The following is a 22,179-nucleotide window of genomic DNA, read 5'->3' on the forward strand; positions in this document are numbered from 1 at the left end:
CGAGACATTTTCCTGATGATCAACGCTTGGGCAACCAGACTTGGCTAGCGGGTATCCCACTCGGCATCGGAGACGGAATGCCCGGCATCTTCACCAGTATGTATACGTGCCGTACTCGCTGGGAATACTTCGGATGCTCGATAAAGTTTCTTGGTCAATTTTGCGCTTCGTTGCGAGGTCACTGATGGGTACATACACTCCGGCGCTAGCCCGTGGCATCCCCGCAAAGCCACCAGGTGAGGCTTTGAGTGGTTGGAAATTAGTGTTGCTACTATGTTGTATACTGACATGAGGTGGTGGCTTGGACTCGGTGGCTATGACCTATCCCACGTTTTCGGGATTTGAGTAGTGTCCACCGGATCACAGATAGGTCAAGGCCACGCTTGGTCCTCGGGTGGCAGCGCTCTTTCTAGAGAAGTAGAGGGGTCAAATGGTTTATAATCATTACAATGCAGCAGCTTAAGTTTTCTAATGTTCCGAGGTTATTAGCGGTGCCTGAAAATATATTCATGTTACAATCTGATTACCGACCTTTTACTAAAGCCCTGCTATAACAAATATTTTTCTGCAATCGGTATATATTGTAGTGACTCCAACTTTGTCAACTTTGCAGTTTATTTGCTGGCTATTAAACACAGCGTCAACCGAGATTCATATTGAGATAAGCCCGGTGGAACTCCGTGAGTGGTGTGAAGTATAGTAGCCGGACCCACCCCCACCGGCGAAAAAGGGCCGGTAGGAATTAGTAAGGAACGGAGTACATCGACTCCGGCTTCGGCGGAACGTTGGAAAATGTAAATTTGATCGGCTTGCTGCTCTGGCTTTCTCGGGATCGGTATATTGGCTTCCTTTTCTTCCTTCACGAAGCTACATATCCCACTCTACCGATCGAAGTAGCAATCCGGACAGGCTGCCATTCCCAGACACCCGGACACAGTTAGCAAACTTGCCGTCCAACTTAGCACAGTTGTCGCAGCAGCTATTCTCATCCAACAATTCCCTAACGGTATACCAACCAGCGCCTCGGTCTTAGTCTTTATAACCCCCGATTTAGCGGTCCTACTAGCTTTTATTTAGATGGCTCCTCTTAAAGTTCTTACAATTAAGCTGCAGGACTAGTTCTCTTCGGAGTGGCATTCTGATGAGGTCGTAGAGCAGGTTGCCTCGTGTGAGGCTGGCTGTTAATAATAAGGCACTCAGGCATCAACTCTCACATACAAAAGGTCCTATAAGTCTTGATAGTACGGCTGAGCGGACGGGAAGCCCTGTTTTCCACACCCTATGGTCGGTCGTATGTAGCAATTTACGTATAGGGAATATTTATAGAATGCAGATAATGAGTATGTAGTGGTGTGAGTGGGTGCGTTATAGACAGTGTGAGGATTTGGGTGAGAACAGATCATTGGATGTGGTGTGCTGGCTGTGAAACACAACCCCAGTGGAATATAATGGCTTTGGATTCACCCGCAGAGCAGTTACCTGTCTTGAACCCTTGATACCTCTTGACTCATGGTTTTTGAATCATTCTGCTGTATCACCACTTGGCTTTCTGCGATCCCAGGGCTCTCTTCATCCAACCTAGCTGAAATATTGGACGGCGCGTCGTATCCATATCTAGCCAGTTGAGTGTTTCGTCGTCCCCACCAAAGCATACCAAGTTGAACAAAGATAGACGAGAAAATAAAGGCAGTCGCGAGAGGGAATCCGATCGGATAATGAGGTGAGTCACTCGTCCTCCAAACGCGGATCGGAATTGTGGCATGGCCAATGTATACAATTGTCACCGTCAGTGCAACAATGATAGACCGCGCTTCTGGTTCTTTTTTGAGGAGTTCAGCCACCCAAGCCAAAAGTGATGGACTTCCTGCATTTGTCGCATATGTAAGGAAATAAAAGGTGATAATGACCCTCCAATCTGAGGGCCAGGCGCTCAATACGCCGAGCACAATGCCGAGCAAAAAGGCCGGCGCAACACTGATCTGCCAGCGCCAGTGCTTCCAATCAGATAGCGCATTCAAACTCAAATTAGTGAGTATCTGGAGAGCATAGCCGCCCATAGGAATAACGTTGACTTGGTATGTACTGAAACGAAGGTTTCCTGAAGAGTCTTCCAGCGCCTTGAGATAAAGAGTGAAATAAGAATTTGCTCGGTTCGCCCAAGCCTGTAAAGCAAAAGCAGCCAAGAAGAAGTATGTCACAGGGTGTGAGGTGAGTTTCCGCAACTTCTGTACGACAACCTTGGTAGGAATCATGTTTGAGGTATTGGCACCAAAGTCAGCCATGCGCTTTCTGGCAAGACGTTTTTCCGTATCGGTAAGCCAGATAGCGCGAGTTAGAACTGGTGAGTCTGGGATGATGACGAGGCCGAGCAGACCTTGTCCAATAGTTACTGTACCCGAGACAATGAATAGCCATTGCCATCCGGTGATACCATGCACGCCATTCATGTTCGTGTAAAGGGCGGCTTGAAGCGCGCTTAAGAACATACCACCTGCTGCATCTGATACGTTGAAGAAGGCGATTCTTTTAGCTAGCTCCGCTGGTGTGTACCAGTTGAAGATCATAGATACAGCGGTAGGCCAGAAGACCGCAGAAAATAATCCAAGCAGGACCCTCAATGCGTATATCGTTTTAGCGTTTGGTGCCTGGGAAATACTATTTAAATGGTCAGCATGTGTTCAATAGTAATTTGGTCTCTCCCTACTCACCAGGTGACCAGGATTCCCCATGATATCTCACAGAATGGAAGAAAAATAGAAGGGCGAACCTTGAAGATGGTTAGTTAGTATGTGAGTTAATTTGTCGAAATTCCGAAACTACTGACTTTGGTCTGGATAAGTTGACCTGGAATCAAACCAATAGCATATCCAACAGAGAAGAATGTATTGAAGTTGATCAATTCATTTCCATATAGATTCAACGATTCCTTCATCCCGGAAACGTAAGCTTGAGCAGTCGCACTTTGGTCCATTTCTTTCAAAATTCCAGCAATAAAAGTCCATGCCAACAACAAGCAGTCAAGCTTAAAAACCAAGACATGTTGTGGGTTGCGAAAGTAGGGCACATAGTGCGCCAATGCCTTGAACAGCCCTGTTTGAGTTTGTTGATCCTCATCGAATTCCGGGTTGGGTTCACCTTTGGACAAATGTTTCATCTTTTATTTTCTTGGGTCTATTAAGCTGCGTATGCTCTCCATTAAATAATTGAAGGTACTTTTTCAACAATCTCTTCGTGCCTACATCATCATGAGGGGCGATCACGAAATTTACTTGGCACTAAATGGCGTAACTTGCTAAATTCCGGTGATCGTCAAGTTAGCTGTTAAGAGGTTGCGGCTTAACATTTTGAAACATTTTAAATGGTTAGGTATTATACTGGCCTAAGGGAGATAATTCACCTTGACTAAGAAGAGCAAACTAACCTCGGAATTAGTTAGTTGGTTAGTTGTAGCAATATTGAACCTAGATGATGCCTTATAATGCCTTAGAAAAGATATATAAAGAGACAACTAGAAAGACCCTAAGAAGAGCATCCAAAAAAGAAGATCTAGTAAGATGTCAGTATATGCTTATATATAGCATACCTAATACCATATTTTTCCAAAATTGAAATTTAGGAAACCTAAGGATATACCTAGTTAAAGCCATGTAGAGGTCTTTCCTTTGATAATACGGCATGTTTTCATTTTGGAATTTCTTCTTCAGTAAAGCACGGCGATTTGGGAAAGTGGTCGCGGAAAATCTTCCAGATCTAGTTTTCCCTGGGTGTGAATTACACGGGGCGATGTTGAAGCGGTAGGACGGTTAGGCGATCCGACATTTTCAAGTGCCATCTTGCGTAGGTGTGCTCGACGGACTGGATTCGTCGTTGGTAATTGGACCTGACTAGGAATGCGGCCCGTGCGGTTTAGACTTGCCGTCAAAGCTTCACCATAAGTGACTAAGTTGGTAGAAAGACCTATACGAAGATCACTATGATCCTGATTGGGCTGTTCAGCAACTCTGTCCAGGACGAAGCCAGGTGGGAAATTCTGGGGCATCTCCATTTTGAGATGGAACCGTTATAAAGTCAAGGGTGGATAAAGGTGGATAAAGTAACCTGAGGCGTAAGGTTAGAAGATGGCTGAAAAGAAAATGTTTTAAGGTAATGAGGTCATCCTTACCTGATCAATCAGGCTGTGTCTGACGATGGAGATGAGTGATGAGTGATGAGTGATGACGGGGTGATGGTTATCTGAGATGAAAGAAAGGGAATGCGGGCACTAGGGGATGTTGGGTGCATGGATGTAGTACTCCGTAGATAACTAATTTCTCTTCTCTCCCCTTTTCTCTCTCCTCTCTCCGTCCACTTTGCTCGTTACGAATCCAACTGTGTTGTCTCTCCATAAGCATCACTTCGCCCGCCAGTAAACCTCCACATGTCGGGCATATTTCCCTCTCTGTGTCCCTCGACATAATCTCGACGTCAGCTCCTCCACTAATTATAGAACCTCTTTTTGCCGAAGTCTTCAAAGTCCACCCGCTCACCTAATAACCGATTCAGTGTGAAATGATGTAGAAACCCCGTCACAGTTATGAGAGAAGCTTGTTGACCCACTGCTCACCAGGCATTTTATACTTAATTCGGCTTTCAGCTGCATGAGGTTCTGAGGTTTGAGTCTTTGTCCTTTTCTGAGATCTCGGAATGTTCTACAATATTATCAACTCGGAGCCCCGGTCCGGAGATTCTGTAACAGTCATCAACCCCAGGACAAGTGAGTCCCTCTGGGAGGTACCAGTCGGACGTGAGACGGACCTTAATGACGCAGTGGAGGCTGCAAGGGTGTCGTTTGAATTATGGAAGGTCCTACCTGTCGAAGAAAGACAGAAATACCTACTCAAACTAGCCGATGAACTAGAACATCGAAGAGATGAAGTACAACCTCCTCTAGCAGGGGAAACCGGAAAATCCGTAACAAATCCCTTCCACATCGTGATTATTGAAAAGATCGCTAAGAAGCTTCTCAGAATCTCCTCGCAAACATGGAGATTGATGATACTTTGGCGTTCATCAGATTTAATGGTATTGCAATTCTACATTAAGAAACATTTCTTAGCTGGGAAAGCTTACTGTTGCAGCATCTCAGTCGTTGCCTGATAAAGTGGATTACGAAACCGAGACCCTCAAAATCGTGTCTACCCATCCTCCTATAGGCGTGGTAGGTGCGATTTGCCCTTGGAATTTTCCGCTCGTCTTAGCCGCTAGCAAGATTGCTGCAGCGCTCGTCATGGGAAATTCCATCATTGTCAAGCCGTCACCATTTACCCCATGTGCCACTTTGAAATTCGTTGAGCTTGCGACGTCCGTGCTTCCGCGGGGTCTGGTCCAGGCACTCAACGGAGACAGCGACATGGGAAGACTCATTTCCATTCATCCAGGCATCGACAAGATTACTTTTACCGGATCCATTGCGACTGGGAAAAAGGTAGGTGAAAGCGCGGCCAAGTCTCTGAAACGAGTAACACTCGAACTCGGTGGAAACGATGCAAGTGTCGTCTGCCCCGATGTTGATGTCAAAGCCGTTGCTACTAAGGTGGCTGCGGGATCCCTTTTTCATTCGGGGCAAATGTGCGTTGCTACCAAAAGGGTTTATGTGCATGAGTCGATTTTCCAAGAATTCCGGGATACTTTTGTGGAGGCAGTGAAGAATATCAAAATCGACCCTTCTGATGACCAGTCACCTCTGTTTAGTCCTGTCCAAAACGGGCTACAGTACAAGGTGGTCAAAGATCTCATCGCCGATTGCAAGGACAACAACTACACGTTACTTTGTGGGGGAAACGCCGACGACGAGCAGCCAGGACTTTTCGTCGCACCTGTTGTTGTGGACCGACCACCGGATGATTCTCGCATCGTCCAAATGGAGCAGTTCGGTCCTATCATTCCACTGATGATATGGTCTACTGAGGATGAAGTGCTTCCAAGGGTCAATGGGACATGTACTGGGTTAGGGGCTTGCGTGTGGGCCAATGATGTTGGCACTGCGGAGCGGATTGCGCGGAAGATTGAGGTCGGAACAGTATGGATCAATAGCGCCGAAGCCCCCAACCCATACGGCTACTGTTCTGGTTGGAAGCAGAGTGGGATTGGAGGCGAGTGGGGGAGCCAGGGCTTGCTGTCGTACTCTCACACGCGAATAATTCAGCTGTGCAAGTAAACTGTCTACAGACCTCACAATGGAGATGTCATGATCATATAAGCGAAAAGAACCAGCTTAAATATATAAATAGGCCCCTCTATCGATTGTTCCTTTCTAGTGAACCAAAATCAATATACAACTTTCTAAGAACGTTAGAAGAGGAAAACACTAAACAAGACTATGTTTTCTAGTCAGCTTCTGGTCAAAGTCTCTCTCTCTAAATTCGTCAAGATAACCGGATGTCTTGCAACAACCCGCAGAAGACATTTCTTGGAAGAAAGTTGGAGAAATTTGGTTTACGAGTAGGTCAAGAGTTTGTAGTGGCAATGTATACGAACCTTTAGAATGGAATTATTTTTCTGATCATCTTGAGGTTTTCTTACGAAGGTGGTTTACGCCACGCCGGTTTCAAAACGTAAAGTATCAAAATACCAAGTTATCAGGAGCGATAATGAACACGATTTCATAGTTGGTACAGATTCAGGTAGACCAACTATTTGACTGATAATTGCTAAAATCTGAAAATCTTTCAATAATCTCCTCTGATAGCTCAGCTGGAAGAGCGCAAGACTGTAATTGCCCTGTTCTGCAAGGAACTTGTTATCTTGAGGTCCCTGGTTCGATCCCGGGTCAGAGGATTTTTTGCCATTTTTGGCCTCAACTTTTTGACTCCACTTCTGCTTTTGTTCTCTTCCATTTGGAACTCCGGATGGTAACAGAAAATAGCGACGGGTTAACGAGGCCAATCTCCATCAATGTTTGATGTTGTTGCAGAAGTCGGTTTATAGAGCCTCCACAAACCTTCACGTCGACATCTGGGCCACACATCTGCAAACAGCGTTCTAAGGTTACTTCGTGTCTGGATCCACGGGGCTCTTAGCTCCAGGGTTTACGACTATTTAGGATGTTCAACAGCTTATTGGCAGTCTAAAAATTATAGCCCGCCAGATGACTTTCGGAAGTTCTGTGAAAACAGGATAACACGCTACAGGTAGATATACGTGCGTTCTGGGTGCAGATTGACTGTTCTGTGGATATTTGCCAAAAACACCTCAGAATATACATATAGAAAGGCCCACGGCAGGTAAGTTCATATCCGAGTAAGACTTTCCAGGAATTGTCATGCTATTACTTGGGCAAGGAGAGTCTGCAGCCCCAGTGGCTGTGGGGTTACACAGCCGTACGGCTGAGATGAATTTGAATGTCGCCAAGCGGAGACCAACCGGCCAGGTCCTCTTCTGTTTCTTGCGTAGAGATGGATCCTCTCACTACTCACAGCGTTGCAGAAAATTCCTCGTAAGACAAAATTCCGGAACTGGAACCGAATACGGAGTACTCCGTAGCTAGCTCGTTCTTATGCAGCCTTGCACATTTAATGAGTCTTGCCACATCTATCCAATATCAAATATTCATCTTGGTCGCACTCCACTAAAGTTCAATTAGGGCGATGACAAGTAATATGAGCTGCCCCCGCCCCTCAATTTCCCCTGCAGACCTGCATATAATGTATCACATGGCCTATTATTAGTTCAGGAAATCATTGATTCTTGACACGCTCAATGGATTGATTTTTTGCTTTTTCTAAAATCACAACAGGAAAACAATTTGCCGCTAAGTAATACTTCCAAGGAGTTGGCCGTAATTACACGATGGTGCGAGCCAACCCCATTGTGCCACCAATAACTAAATATACGCCTTAAGAGCTTCACTTGAGCCTAATACTACTGTTGAGGAAAGTGTCAAGAAAATCAAGAAAATCCCTCCATCAAAAGGTACACCGATTTTATTCGTCATATACACATGGAGAGCTTTGAGAACAAGAGCCTGAATTGAGAAACGTATATCGTAGAATTATATTAACTCGTGCTGATTTAAACCATTGAATATAGAAGGAGAAAAAGGAAAGACGGACTGATATGTCCAACGCGACCGGAACCATAAATCTTCACACTGAGTGATCCTAACTGCCGCCACCAAGTACCGCCTGTATTATTGTCTAAATTTAGATCACCACTTAGATCTGCATGGCGACAGCGCAAACAGCTCCGAACACCACGGCAACACCGGACAAAGTAGCCCGGCCAGCAGCGTTAAAGGGAATAATGCTGGGGCTGGGGGTAGCGTTAGGCTTGTTGCCGCTGCCACCCGAAGTAGGGGAAGTCTGAGCAACAAGGCCGGTAGAAGCCTTGGATGCTTGGCAGGCAGCGTTGCAGACAGTGACGGCACTGGTGAAGGTGGGGGTGACACGGGTCCAGGCGCCAGTGGGGGATGAGCGTCCCACGGTGACGGAAGGAACATGGGTGTATGTAGGAACCGAAGCAGAGGCACCGCCGTAAGAGGGTACAGAGGCAGGTCCCGCAGGGCCAGTCCAGGCGGGGATGGAAGACTCGCCGGATACAACACCGGGAATGGTGGTCTTGCCAGGCACAACGACGGCGGGGGTGGTGGTCTCACCGGGCACAACGACAGCAGGTGTGGTAGTCTGACCCGGCACAACGACAACAGGGGTGGTCTCACCGGGCACAACGACAGCAGGTGTGGTAGTCTGACCCGGCACAACGACAACAGGGGTGGTGGTCTCACCGGGCACAACGACAGCAGGTGTGGTAGTCTGACCCGGCACAACGACAACAGGGGTGGTAGTCTGACCCGGCACAACGACAACAGGGGTGGTAGTCTCACCGGGCACAACCGGGACCGTGGGGGGCGTATCATGGCAATCAACCTCACCCAAAACGGCTAAGCACAGGTTGATGGGGATGTTAACCAGACCACCATTGGATCCGGAGCTCTGATGGCAGTGAGCCTCACCGAGGACAGCGAGGCAGACGTTGATCGGCACGTTAATGAGGGCACCCTCGCCGCCACCGGAAGAGGAAGAGGCCTGGTCACACTTGGCTTTTCCAAGGACAGCCAGACATGAGTTGACAGGGACGTTGATCAAGCCACCGCTGGTGGCTGTCTTCTGCTTGCACTCGGCCTCCCCAAGGATAGCTGCGCACAGTCCAACGGGCACATTAATCAGGCTGCCGTGGTCACTGCTGCTGCCGCTATCGCTGCCACTGTGGCTACCAGTGGAAGCGACCTGATCGCATTTAGCCTTTCCAAGGACTGCAGCACATGCGTTAACCGGCACATTGACCAACCCATCCGCGGTAGTTGCCTTCTGCTTGCATTCAGCCTCTCCCAGGATGGCTGCGCAAACATTAACGGGGACGTTGATCAGGCCACCGTCGCCGTCACTGCTGCCGGTGGAAGCGACCTGGTCACACTTGGCTTTTCCGAGAACCGCAGCACACGCGTTAACGGGCACGTTGACTAAACCATTGCCGGTGGTTGCTTTCTGCTTGCATTCGGCCTCTCCAAGAATAGCTCCGCAAAGATTGACGGGAACGTTGATCAGGCCACCGCCGAGGCTCCTGGAAGACAAGGAAACCTGCTCGCACGTAGCTTTTCCAAGGACTGCAACACACGCATTGACAGGAACGCTGATCAAGCCATCGACGGTGGCTGTCTTCTGCTCGCATTCAGCCTTTCCGAGGATGGCTGCGCAAAGGTTAACTGGCACGTTGACCAAGCCATCAGCAGCTTGGACTCCCTATACAATAACATAATCTATTAGCTGCACGTCTAGTTACAACGGCGAAGAGCTGCGGGTTCTTGCTTACCGAGCATGATGCTGCGAGAGCTACAAGGGAAGTAAGTATAGATTGCTTCATCGTTGCGGGTTGGAAGTATATTCAGAGTAAAATAAAGAATGGACGCTGAACGATACCAGCAAAAACGAGTGATAGGTCAAAAAATCCAACAACGAAGAGATGAAGAACAGGAATAAATGAGAGAGACAGACAGCCTTATATGTGACAACCTATCAGGCAGTCATTATAGCAATTTTAAAAATAGGGGAGATGTCGATCTACATCACAATCCATTGCCTAGCGCACAAACGAACGCCAAGTAGGAAGCCCAAGACCAGACCAGCCTGTTTTGCTCGTCGATAACTTTCTGATTGGTCGCCTGCACCTCATTTTGCTCAAATTTGACAAGGTGGTCAATGAAGCTAACCTGATATTGAGACCTTATACTCGACCTGTCACTTTACTCCCTGGCCGCTCATGCAATTAGCGTCTTATTTGATTGCTTCCCGGGGGCCTAGCCCGAACTAGTCCCGCCACACCAGCCCATATGCACAACGTATCTCAAGCAGTTCTTTGTGCTCGTGATATCTCAGTTCAGGGGCTACTCCAAGTAAGGTATGGGTTCCGAAATAGGGCTATTCGGCGAAATAAGCCGAATAATCCTAAATTGGACCAAAATGTCTAGTTCATTAAATTCGAGTCTCCCGTAATATACCAATAGATCGATCATCATGCGCCTCCTACTTAATGCAGAACCCCGGCTCTCGGAGTGCAAGGGTCTCTAGTCAGGTACTCCGCATCTCTAAACTAACTTGAAGCCAATCAAGTCCTGTTCGCTCTTTTTTTCTCTTTCTTTTCTTTCCAAAGCAAAAAAAATAATCTGTACTCCCTCCTTATTAACACTGCATCGCATCCTCGGACACCGAAGTATTGCATCAGCATTGAAATTTAGGATCTAAATTCCGCACTACCTCATGGTTCATTAGCCCTTGGGGATGGGGCTTGACCTTGGCTGCGCTAGAGATGCGAACTCCACCGCCTTTTCGATCCTTTTCCGATCTTCTGAGACCCACAATGTCTGTTTCCGTATGTGGAGAGTGTGATCTACGGCCTGGCGTGCATGATTCCCCTGTGAGTCTCGGCTTTGTCCCGGAGTCTTCATAAGTCCGTTGTGTATTTCCTCAAGCACAAAGATCTACACAAAAATCCCCAGTATATGTACAGATCGATCATTATGATCGTGTCCTCGAGCGAAACAGGCTTTTCTTGACTAGTCGATATGATACCTTAAAATTTCATGATTTTGCATAGCTCCACTAATGATCGAATTCCATGCACACAGGTTCCGTGCACGCCAGGGGTTCGGAAAGTTCCGTTAATTTGTCTCCAGTCGCTTAAATTGGTCTCAAATTTTCAGCTTACTCTTGCTTTCATTAACGTTGGGAAATCAGCTAGGAACCGGGAACTAGCGCTCGAGGAACCCCTGTTCCGAGCATCTGGTCTTTATGGTTGTTCGCAACTTTTCAAATACCATTGCAAATGTTGTAGGTATCAAACATGAGAACTAAAGATACTCCCACGTTCGAACTGTTGATCATGAATACAAGATCAGCAATCTTTCTCCAGTGGCCCAGCCCGCCAGGAAAAGCGTTTTATTAGCAACTCGTATGGAGCATTGTTAGTGCGGTGTATCATACTACCCTTGCAGACTCTACATAGCATGGCATGGTCTCCTCCGTAAAGCCGGCCCCATTTGTGTTTGTATATTGAGGCATTAGGGCGGCTGTACTCCATACCCTGGAGTACTCCGTACTCGGACCTGCATTGCCCGCATAAATGACAAATTCCGATCGATATATTCCGTACGATATACTCCGTAGTCATTGTTCTCCTTCTGTTCCTATCTAACATTATCATCTAAGACAATAATAAAATAGCCTGTTGATTAGAATTAATCTGCCAATTTTGGAAAGATACGGCCACGCACGGATGGAATTCTTCCACGCGCTGACTCCCGTAGCTGCCAACTCCCCCTTTCCTTTCTTTTTCTCCCTCAACTATTGAGACAACAAGGGTTGTTTGGGATACCATGTTCCAATGTACACTATGCGAAAAGGCTTACCAAAGGAAAACTCATTTAATTCGCCATGAAGCGACTCGTAAGGTCGAATGACCCCGATCAAAAAATATGAATAAGCTGACCACCTCCTAGATACACAGCAGCTCTCTTCCAGCTGCCCTTTGTGCAGCAAATCATTTCTAAAGCCGTATGCAAAGTACCCTTACCATAAATAATGAACACATCACTGATGTTTCGAAAGTGAGGTTACTCGAAGACATATCAAAACCTGTGCAAAAAAGTTCAACCAACCTCCACCTCCTGCAGCCAAACCAGGCAGGAAAAGGCAGTCGTGTGAGCTATGTTTCTTTGCCAAAGCATCCTGCGACAGGAATCTACCATGCTCTCGCTGTCGCTCTCTTGGACGACAATGCACTTTCGTGGGCCAAGAGACGCCTTCCCGAGATTCCAGTTGCTCTGCGGTAGCCTCGGTCTCGCCTTCTATAACCACATCCCGAGTCACCCCGACAGACAGCGGATCATTTTCTTTTCTCCGACATTTTGCCAATCCATCTTTCCAAAAGGACAGGCTGGCGATCGGGGAGACGGCGAAGTGTTCTGTACGAAGGAACCTTGAAACACTCAATTCCCATATTGAAGATGCCCTCGTTCCCACTGATCCTATTTCGACTTTTGGTGGCGACTTCCAACTCACAAATTTCCCTTTCCAAATACCTTCGACTCTGCCCTCATTTACAGATGATTATCTACTTCAGTTCACCCCTGATACGCTCTTCCCTTCAAAGCTTTCCAGCCAACTATCCGAGATTATGACGGAATTGGTCGACACTTCAAAGTCAATGGGTCTGGGAAGCACAGGAACGCTAAATGCTCTTGATTTTATGGAACTTTCTACTTTGTTGGGAGTTTCCAATATTTCGGCTTCTATCTCTGCGTTCTTCCATTCTCTTCACTGGCATTTACCCGTAGTGCATTTTCCAACATTCGACCCAGGAAACATCTCCAATTCTCTTTTACTCTCAATATTTTTATCGGGTGCCACATATACGATTCCATTAGATGGAGGAGCCCTGCCATCCGGTCTCTTCGATGTCGCGGAGGAGTATATATTTCGAAAGATTGCTGACCTATCAACACGCGCTTCACTGAAAGATCCGTCCCACCTATTATCAACTGTACAGCTACTACAGAGTGCTCTTATTATTGAGATGCTTCAATTTGGACAAGACAATATGCAAACACGACGTCGCATTCGCATCGTCCGACATCCATGTCTGGTATCAACCATCCGATCCCTGGGGATTTTCCAGGTCAAGCGAGGAACCGCTCCCACCGTTTGTGATGATAGAACTTGGAGAAATTTAGTGGCAGAGGAAGTGTGTATACGGTAATTTATATCCCTTTCTTTATTATATTCTCTTTTCTTTCGAGGTGCGTCGCTAACAAACTCCAAGAATCGCTTGTTGGGTCTTCCTGGCGGATGGATTCCTCACGGTCTGCTTCAAAAACAACCCATCAATATCGGTGTTTGAAATGGACTGTCATTTCCCTTGGAGTGCCGGGTTATGGGAAGCCGAAAACGCCTCTTCATTCAGCAGAATTGCCATGTCGCACTCAACAGAGCTCCCACTTCCTCCCCTGAAAGATGTGGTCACGCAGTTACTAGAAACTCCTACAAGTAAAGACCCAATACCATGGGGTCTTTCAGTATCAGTGGAGCATCTCCTGATTCTGATCTATGGTATGTTGATGACCGAATCTAGCGAATTGATCAAATTGCTAAGAATATCACGACAGCCATTAACTCGCTCGCATTCCAAGCAAGAGCCGGCTTAGTAAGATATCTATCGCTCGATAGAATACGCTGTGCGTCTGGTAATTGGAGGCGCATCTGGGATTCTGTTATTGGTCTCCTGGATAAGGATCAATTCCTTCACCTTGGATATCCGAAACACGCTCAGGAGCTTTGGTGGTTGTTGAATGCCACACTGAATGCTACTGGTAAATCTGATGTCAGCCTTCGGTATATGGATAACACTGCTACAGATGACTTGGGGAATTTGAATGAATTCATTCAATGGTGTCATCAAAGTGCCCCATAGATACCGAATATAAATATAATATAGTCCAATGTTTTACATGGAAATCCGTTTTTCGCCGAACGTATGTTGCAATTTGTGGCTAGTTAATGAGTTTGTTCCTTCGGTATGACACCTGAAAGAAGAAAAAGAAAAACATGACATCAAATTGTTGAGCCATAAGTGGGTCGCATGCCACGTGACCTGGGTCTATTATGGACCGATCTAGAAGGCGGTATAAAATTCCGGCATCTTCCGGCATCCGATCTGGAAGGCGGTATACAATTTTGGAATCTCCCGGTTCCGATCTAGAAGGCGGTATACAATTCTGGTATTTTCCGGCATCCGATCTAGAAGGCGGTATACAATACTGGCATCTTCCGGCAAGGGGATGCGTAGTGAGGTCATGTGACCATATTTGCCTATATATATCCCCTTCCTCCCCCTGAAATCTTCTTCTTCTTCTTCTTTCTTCTTCAGCTCTCTTTGCCTATTGGCTTAGATCAAGTGTAGTATCTGTTCTTTTCAGTTTAATCTCTGAAAGTTTCCGTCCAGGAAACACTTTGATTATTCCTATTTTTAGAACCCGCGACTTGGCCCCTGTGCTTGCGCATGCCTCGTTGCACAGTGTCATTGGGCTTACACTGACCCCGATCGACGCGAACTCCTTTTTCATCAAATGTTCGGCTTGTCCGGGCGCTTGGAGAAGAAGTTTTATTCAGTAAACGTATATGATATACCCTCTACTGGTTAACATTTCTCTCACTTGTCACTCGTCACGACGCGGTCTACACTGTCTTGTATCTGGTTGTTTTCTGCTGTGTTTTATCTCCTGGATGCTCTAGTCCTCACTGGCTGCCTCCCTGGATGGCTTTTGTGCCCTTGCAGTTTCCACCTCTCTTTGACCCAATCCCATGGGTTGGTCTTCTTGGTGTCTTGCCCCAAAAAAATTGAGTTGAAGGCGGTGTACATCTTAATTTTCTAATGTCACTTGACCCTATGATGGCAGAATTTCTTAGTGTCTTGGTAGCCTTGGGCACCTAACTAGCTAGGTCACGTGATATCTAAACCAGATGTTAAACCAGATGCTAAACAAGATGCTAAACAAGATGCTAAACAAGATGCTAAACAAGATGCTAAACAAGATGCTAAACAAGATGCTAAACAAGATGCTAAACAAGATGCTAAACAAGATGCTAAAGTATATGCTAAAGTACGTGCTAAAGTAGGTCCTTAAAAGACAAGGATTAAGCTAACGCTCAGCAACAGAGGCTGGGGGTCCGGGGGGGGCACTAAAAACCCCTGGTACTACATTGTATTATTATTCTTGATTAATATCATCTTGAGCCAAAGAGGACATCGTCCAGAACTGAGGCCGCATAAGCGGCCTCCTATTATAGTACATTTAGATACAAAACACGCCCTCCTTAGATCTCCGTCTCAATCACACTTACCTCCAAGTTTCTGCTCGCTATCCATGAAACTATCACCCTTGGGTTTTCGGTACGTTCCTCCGAGACGATCCCACGCCGTTGTAAACTGCCCATAATTGTAGTTGAAATACAAGTGATGCATGGTATGACAAGAAGCGCCATTAATTATCGCCGATCCAGGCATGTACTCGGCGTCATCTGTACGACTCTAATGTAAGCTATCATGCTATCGGTGCATGGGGTATCAATCAGAGAGCAACTCACGGATCAGCACTGTCCAGATAGTAACAAAGACAAACAGGCCCAGATATGCACCTTTCTGCAAGGGAAAGATCAACGGGTAGACATGGTAGGGCAGACTCTGCGACCATCCATCCAATGGATGAAACGCATAACTCGCGAACGGCGTCGGTACTGCCCATTTATGGTGTGGTTTATGGAGCCAGCGGTAGATTTGCGGGTGGTGTAGAGCACGGTGGATCCAGTAAATGCCACTGTCTGTGAAGCAGATAAACAATGGATATTGCAGTAAGGTGTATCCGAAGAACGGAGAGTCGCTGGTGAAATCATATAACTTTGACCAGCCCCGAATCTCTGCTAGGAAAAAGGGGACGGTGAGGAGGGCCATTACGGGAATCGCCGAGATGCCTTGGTTGATTTCGAGTTTGATCTGGTTTTTGAGGAATCGTGGGTGTTGGAGGAGCCTTTTGTCAAATAGCGTGTGGTATAGTAGGAGACTACCGAGGAGGTACATGATCATTGCGAAAAGCCTGTTGCGTATATTGAGATCTGGATTAATGTCCGGGATAACTTTACTTTGGGCGAATGTACTTACCATGTAATCAGGTATAATGACAATGCTTGTCTAGCAATATCATCTCTCTTCCAAAGACTTGCCTCTGCCCATTTTGAAGGCTGCATGGGGTAATAAACCCGTACATGGCGATTCAGATTTGTAGTTGATAGAGTATCATTGTTGAAAGTTGCTGCTGGGTCTGGCGATAGTAATGCATAGCACCGATCGAGGATCAATGTATCCAGAACATCCAGGAAAATATCCATTTTTGAATAAATGTGTTATGTGCCTCGGACTCGTTCAGTGTAAAGACAAGGCCATTTCTCTTCTCTTATAAGTGGACAATACCTACAAAGGGGTATACCTACATGGCATGTTGGCTATACGGGGAATACCCACACGGTGAATACCCACACGGGAAATCCCTACATGGCCTGATCACTTACACGCACCCACTTAATACCACGCGTGGATATCAGTGGATTAACAAACTATTCTCACAACCTTAGAACAAAGATATAGAAATTTTGAGCTAATAGATTCCTGTTTAATTGTGAAATAGGGGTCAAATCGATTGTATGTCGTACCTCATGGCGGTATTACTCCTAACCGTAGTATGGAGTGCAATTGCTAGATATATATCGAACTTCATGTTCTATTTTGTTCTAACTAACTAGTTATTTTGTTCTTTCCTGTACAATATATCCCCCTCCTAGATATAAAAAACTTGGTATATGGCGTATTGGACTAAAAATGAAATTTAACAGTCTCCTGAATAATTTGTTGATCGAATTCACAACAATTATTTTGTTTTCGGGGTTACTGGCTTGCTCATAAAGTCGGAATATGTAATATTCCCTATCAACCAGCCAAGTGGCCGAGCAGTAAACTCGACCATCACATCTTCCTTGGTCTAGTGGTGATGATTTCCGCTTGTCATTAACACCGATAAGCGCGGGAGACCGGGGTTCGATTCCCCGAGGGAGAGATTTCTTTTTGCATTTGAATTTATTTTGTTTTATTTTCCATACCTATTTTAATCCTTCAAACTGGATGAATATCGAATGAATGGGCCTTGATTTTTCGTATTAAGTGGAAATAATAAAAGATAACAATGGCTGCTTCCATATCAGGTAAACAAACTGCCTAACTCCGATCCGGAGCTTTAGTATACATGTTCAAAAAGTGATGGATGAGTGAATGAGCGAATGAATGGTTAGGATCTCCAAAAGAATATGACACAGTGAAAAATGAACATTCATCGAGGTATCCCAACAGCAAAAAGAGTCGGTTTCTCAAATTCAGGGAAAATTCAAAGAAAAGCCTCTGTGGCTGTATCGTTGTCTGTGACTTCACCCATTTGTCGACGGCGACTGTCCAAAAACAAATCCACCATGCGCTTGCTAGAGATCGTTGAATGAAGGTCTTGGATTTGGTGGTAGTTCTCAATCATGTCAGTGTACTCATCCTGCTGCCTCGCGTTCTCATTGTTTGCACGGTTGTCTCGTTGAGTGCGCATGGACCGGAAGTAATTGACCCTACTGTCTTGGGCGACCGGAGCACGCCTGGCTGAATAGCGTCGCTGCTGTTCTTTGGTCCAGGATCGTTTTGCTCGCACTCCCTTGGGGGTTGGGGACTCTGGTGGCTGCATGTTTCCAGATCTCAGTCGAATTGGCGACGGTTGTTGATTGCAAGCAACAGGGACGGGCTTGGGTGAGACGTTTCCACCAGACTTAGGAGCGGTATCCACGGCCAATGAGTTAGTGTGAGCCTGCGCATTATTTTCCGACTTGGTTGTCTGTAATGGCACGATGGTTCGAATGCCGGAATCGTGGATTAACGGACGGGAGAAATTGCTCTGTGACGGAACTCTGTTCTCGGCGGAAGCTTTGCGGTCTGTGATATTATGGCTGTCTGGAACCTCTTGTAGAGTTGCCGAAGCGGGAGCGGAGATAGCGACAGGAGCTTGTCGAGCTATGCTGGTAAAGTACTCATCATCGTCCTCGTACTGTGCATCTTCCCTGATGTGTTCCCTTGTGGGGCTTGCCTGCTCAATTCTTTCGATCTGCGAGCTCATCCATTGCTGCCAGTCTACACTGGGGTTTACATGAGGTGCGGGAGACGAGGCCCGATTGGCACGCTTGGGTGAGCTGTATGTTGTCCGCTGTTGAGTAAAGATGGTCGCCGTTCCTGGTTCATCATGGACGCCCATGTTGGCATTGTCAGTTCCTGTTGGGGTATTGCCACTGGTGGTCCGGGAATAGACACTGGGGGAAACAATATCCCGATGGCCAGAAAAAATAACGCTACCACTATCCTCATCCGATTCCTCGCCCAAAGCGTATGCTGATTGTAGCGACCTCTTGTCTGAAACAGCAGTCATATGTTGAGTTTTCACCTGAGATGGCATGCCCCGAGAAACTTGCATTGACCTGGCTAGGGGCGGATACTTGCGTGGACTGGATTGATCACCACCCCGCGCTGTTGCGAATGAGCCATGTGAGGTCGAGGATTCTCGGCTTGGGACATGGCGAATACTGTGTCGGCCATGTTGGGAGTAGATCGAATTAGTCCGCTCTGGAATCACATGATGCTGTGGCACATTGCCAAAGACCATCTCTTCGTTAGGATCAGACAGGGAATTGTGGCCCATCTTTTTAATCAACGCAGTGTATAAGTCTTGACTGTCAACAAGGCTAATTTGATGAGGGTTTGCTCTCACACCCAAAGGAGATTGATTTTGGGTATCATCCATTACAGGCGTTCGTGGCATTTGCTGATCCAGACCCCCGTCCTCTCCGACCAAAGAGAGAGATTGGCGATATTCTGGTTTCCGGGTTGTAACTGTGTTCGGCATGGTTGAATCAGCCCAACTGGTGACGCGCGAAGTGGAAGTGCAGAGACTGTCGCGGCTGGGGGACTGGGGCATTGACTGGAGATAGTTGGAATCAATGCCATCTTCGGTGGCTGTGAGTTTGTGTGGATAGCACTCCTCCTTGCCTTTCCCAATTGGAGTTACCATAGGTGCCTCAGCACCATTCGTAGTACCATGAGGTGTAGGTTCTTGATCCACGCACTTGGAAAACCCAAACACCCGCCTGAATTTGCTTTTGATGGAGTGTGAAAAGGACCGGTGAGAACGCCCCGTGTCGACACCTTCACTCGTAACCCGGAACGATTTTCGAAATTGCCTGTGCTCCTTCTTGCTCAGACGCATGAAGGATGACCGGCGAGTCTGAACATCTCCACCGTCGGGATATTGGGCAAATTGGCTGCGAGCAAGCTGAATAGCTGCATCATGCCCCTCAGCAGTTGGACTGACTTGCGTGGATTGATAACTTCCTCGAAGAAAAGACATGGATCGTCTCATTGTTCGCGGCAGCTGAAATCCAGGACTGCGCTCGGGATCAAGGGGATCTCCGGAAGGAAGGGAAGGCACTCCATATGGGGTCTGTGAAGTTCGCTGTCTGGTTGAGAACATTGACTTGGCCTTGCGCAATCGGCGATAGGAAGAGGGCACTGAGCTGTCTCGTCCATCAAGTCCGTCGAGTTCTGTAATTGGCGGAAGGGCAGCAGGGTCATCGAAGCAAGAGGCTCGAGCGGATATTTCCTTGGACCGACGAGATTTTGGAACTTTTGGTAAGTCGCCCTGACTGACCGAGCTATCATCGGTGCTCCGAAGGCTCGATCCGGGACGCCTCCGCGGAATGGCAAAGTTTCCTGGACCACCTAGTCGTTCGTATGAGCTTTTCGACTCCTGGGACGAGCTTTGACTAGAGCGCATTGCACGCGAAGCTGCAGCTGCAGCAGTTGCATGGTGCATGGCAACATCGGGGATCTCTGGGGTAGGTCGTCGCGGCTTTCGTATTGAGCGGGTGGACATGGACCTTCTTAGTTTGTGTGTATTGGATGTAGAGGAAAACATGTTATAAAATGTCTGCAGAGTATATAACTACAGAAGTATTGGAACAAGGAGGAATTCAGAGAAGAAGGGATTTTGGGGGATTTGGGGGATTTGAAGAGGGAATATTTACGAACGAGATATTCGATGGAAGGAAGTACTCTCCTACTCCATTGTCAATACGGAAGGTGCGAAATAACTTCATGGCAACTGCCACCTCTACATTTCTTTCGTCCATTTCACCAACTTCAGGTGAATCTCGATTTTCTTCCACAGTTAAGCCTTCGCTAAGTGCCAAGAACCACCATGGGGGCCAAGGTCTCGACTAGCGGTGACTCACGCCAAGATGATGCAGCCTCTGGATCTGACTCAGGTGAGACTAGTCGAAATTGATATATATTGATGGTTTTTCGCACATATATTCGAAAGATTTCAAGATATCATTGTCGAAGATAACTGAATTGTCTGAAATGGCGGCCTCGCGATCCACTTCATCCAAATTAAACCATGTCCATTTGAACGGCCGGACTCTGGAAGGAGGTGGGCAACTGGTCCGCATCGCCATCGGGCTGTCTGCATTGACTGGTCGTCCAGTTAGCATTGATCATGTTCGCGGAAACAGAGAGGGAAAGAAGGGGCTTAAGAGATCTCATGCCGCAGCAGTGAAGCTGTTGGCTGAGATTAGCGACAGCAAAGTATCAGGAGGCGAGGTTGGCTCCCAGTCCTTGGACTTCTTTCCACAATCAACAAGATCGAAAAGCGGACCGCTCCTGAATTTGTCGCAAGTGAATGTAAAATCCGAATATGACATCAAGCTCACGACTGCCGGTGCCATCTTTCTCGTCTTCCAGGCACTCTACCCATATCTACTTCATGTTGGATCGCAGGCGGCTGCCCCCTTTGTGAAAGTAAACATAACTGGTGGAACCAACGCTACTCATTCTCCATCATATGACTATGCATCGCAAGTTATCGTGCCCAATTTTGCCAAGCTTGGTCTTCCTCCCCTTTCCATTGTCCTTAATAAGCGCGGCTGGACAACAGGGCCGGTTGATCTTGGAGCAGTCACCTTTCTCATACATACACTCAGATCTCGACAGGATACGGATGGCGAAGATCAACTTCAGGAGTCGACGGAAAAGGAATCGACAGCTGAGCTTCTACACAGCTTCCCACGGATTAATCTAATGGATCATAAACGTGGGAAAATCACGCAAGTTGATATCACTGTGCTAGCACCTGATCAACCCACCCTAAACGCCGAGGGAGAAGAAGGCACGGGGAGTACTGTTCGCCAGTTTATTGAACAAGTAACCCGACGTACTCTTCAACGTGAAATTAGCAAGCTGGATCCGTCTATATTTGCTAAACGTTCTAATTCAGCTCTATCCGAAGGGGACTCGCTCAGCAAGTTGTCAGCCAAAAACGCACTAGTTCCCATCACAATACACACATCGGAAGCTACAAATCACCGCAGCCATGTGTACATCCTTCTTGTTGCACATACATCCTCAGGATTCAGAATAGGCCACGACATTCTCGGCAGCATGGGGGGTGATTGTCTGTCTAAGTCAAAGAGCAAAAGGAAACAAAAGCAACAGCCAGCTCGTGACCCTCGACGAGATTCACAAAATGAGATAGCATTTTCTGCTGCAGCAGATCAAGTCCGCCGATGTGTGGATGGATTCACCAGGGAAATCTCAAAGGAGAGTCCTAAAGTCCAGCCAGACCAGAAACCTGATTCCACCGTCAAGAGATCGTGTCTAGATAGCTATATGAGAGATCAGATTGTTGTGTTCGAGGCACTCGGAGAGGCCTGTAACGCAGGTGGACATGATACTGAGATAACGGACACTGAAACTTTGGAAGACGAGCGAGATTGGACACTCCACACGAGGACCGCACAATGGGTATGCCGGCAGATTTTGGATCTGTAGATGGTTGCATTGCACTAGAAACATCTAATGCCGCATTGGACCACGAATTAAATTTTGAGCCTCTCTATAGGCCGTAACCACCACCCACAAGCTCCAAACAATGATCCACCAAGAAAGCATAACATATCAAAACGGCAA

The 22,179-nt window shown here is 46.9% G+C and overlaps 8 protein-coding genes across 8 annotated transcripts; 3 read left to right on the plus strand and 5 right to left on the minus strand.

Annotated features, from left to right (window-relative positions):
• Window positions 1-1,475: 1,475 nt before the first annotated feature.
• N7516_008698 (uncharacterized protein) lies at window positions 1,476-3,154 on the minus strand (the record flags this gene model as incomplete). The annotated part of the gene is made up of 3 exons (XM_057221417.1): window positions 1,476-2,655; window positions 2,709-2,767; window positions 2,825-3,154. The coding sequence occupies 3 exons, from the start codon at window positions 3,152-3,154 to the stop codon at window positions 1,476-1,478; spliced, it is 1,569 nt and encodes a 522-aa protein (XP_057071689.1).
• A 546-nt stretch (window positions 3,155-3,700) lies between these two features.
• On the minus strand, window positions 3,701-4,045 carry N7516_008699 (uncharacterized protein; the record flags this gene model as incomplete). Its single annotated transcript, XM_057221418.1, has 1 exon — window positions 3,701-4,045. The coding sequence occupies one exon, from the start codon at window positions 4,043-4,045 to the stop codon at window positions 3,701-3,703; it is 345 nt and encodes a 114-aa protein (XP_057071690.1).
• A 638-nt stretch (window positions 4,046-4,683) lies between these two features.
• N7516_008700 (aldehyde dehydrogenase family protein) lies at window positions 4,684-6,196 on the plus strand (the record flags this gene model as incomplete). The annotated part of the gene is made up of 2 exons (XM_057221419.1): window positions 4,684-4,950; window positions 5,096-6,196. 2 exons carry the CDS (start codon window positions 4,684-4,686, stop codon window positions 6,194-6,196), a joined length of 1,368 nt encoding a protein of 455 aa, XP_057071691.1.
• A 1,996-nt stretch (window positions 6,197-8,192) lies between these two features.
• N7516_008701 (uncharacterized protein) lies at window positions 8,193-9,897 on the minus strand (the record flags this gene model as incomplete). The annotated part of the gene is made up of 2 exons (XM_057221420.1): window positions 8,193-9,776; window positions 9,847-9,897. The coding sequence occupies 2 exons, from the start codon at window positions 9,895-9,897 to the stop codon at window positions 8,193-8,195; spliced, it is 1,635 nt and encodes a 544-aa protein (XP_057071692.1).
• Window positions 9,898-11,905: 2,008 nt separating this feature from the next.
• Window positions 11,906-13,998, plus strand: N7516_008702 (uncharacterized protein; the record flags this gene model as incomplete). The annotated part of the gene is made up of 5 exons (XM_057221421.1): window positions 11,906-11,975; window positions 12,029-12,083; window positions 12,138-13,283; window positions 13,351-13,637; window positions 13,694-13,998. The coding sequence occupies 5 exons, from the start codon at window positions 11,906-11,908 to the stop codon at window positions 13,996-13,998; spliced, it is 1,863 nt and encodes a 620-aa protein (XP_057071693.1).
• A 1,313-nt stretch (window positions 13,999-15,311) lies between these two features.
• Window positions 15,312-16,469, minus strand: N7516_008703 (sterol desaturase family protein; the record flags this gene model as incomplete). The annotated part of the gene is made up of 4 exons (XM_057221422.1): window positions 15,312-15,343; window positions 15,429-15,605; window positions 15,672-16,177; window positions 16,243-16,469. The coding sequence occupies 4 exons, from the start codon at window positions 16,467-16,469 to the stop codon at window positions 15,312-15,314; spliced, it is 942 nt and encodes a 313-aa protein (XP_057071694.1).
• Window positions 16,470-17,515: 1,046 nt separating this feature from the next.
• Window positions 17,516-20,086, minus strand: N7516_008704 (uncharacterized protein; the record flags this gene model as incomplete). Its single annotated transcript, XM_057221423.1, has 1 exon — window positions 17,516-20,086. One exon carries the CDS (start codon window positions 20,084-20,086, stop codon window positions 17,516-17,518), a length of 2,571 nt encoding a protein of 856 aa, XP_057071695.1.
• Window positions 20,087-20,574: 488 nt separating this feature from the next.
• On the plus strand, window positions 20,575-22,041 carry N7516_008705 (putative RNA 3'-terminal phosphate cyclase; the record flags this gene model as incomplete). Its single annotated transcript, XM_057221424.1, has 1 exon — window positions 20,575-22,041. One exon carries the CDS (start codon window positions 20,575-20,577, stop codon window positions 22,039-22,041), a length of 1,467 nt encoding a protein of 488 aa, XP_057071696.1.
• Window positions 22,042-22,179: the final 138 nt, after the last annotated feature.

Source organism: Penicillium verrucosum (genome assembly GCF_028828655.1).
Source record: "Penicillium verrucosum strain IBT 35672 chromosome Unknown utg000003l_segment0_segment0, whole genome shotgun sequence".
Taxonomy (NCBI): domain Eukaryota; kingdom Fungi; phylum Ascomycota; class Eurotiomycetes; order Eurotiales; family Aspergillaceae; genus Penicillium; species Penicillium verrucosum.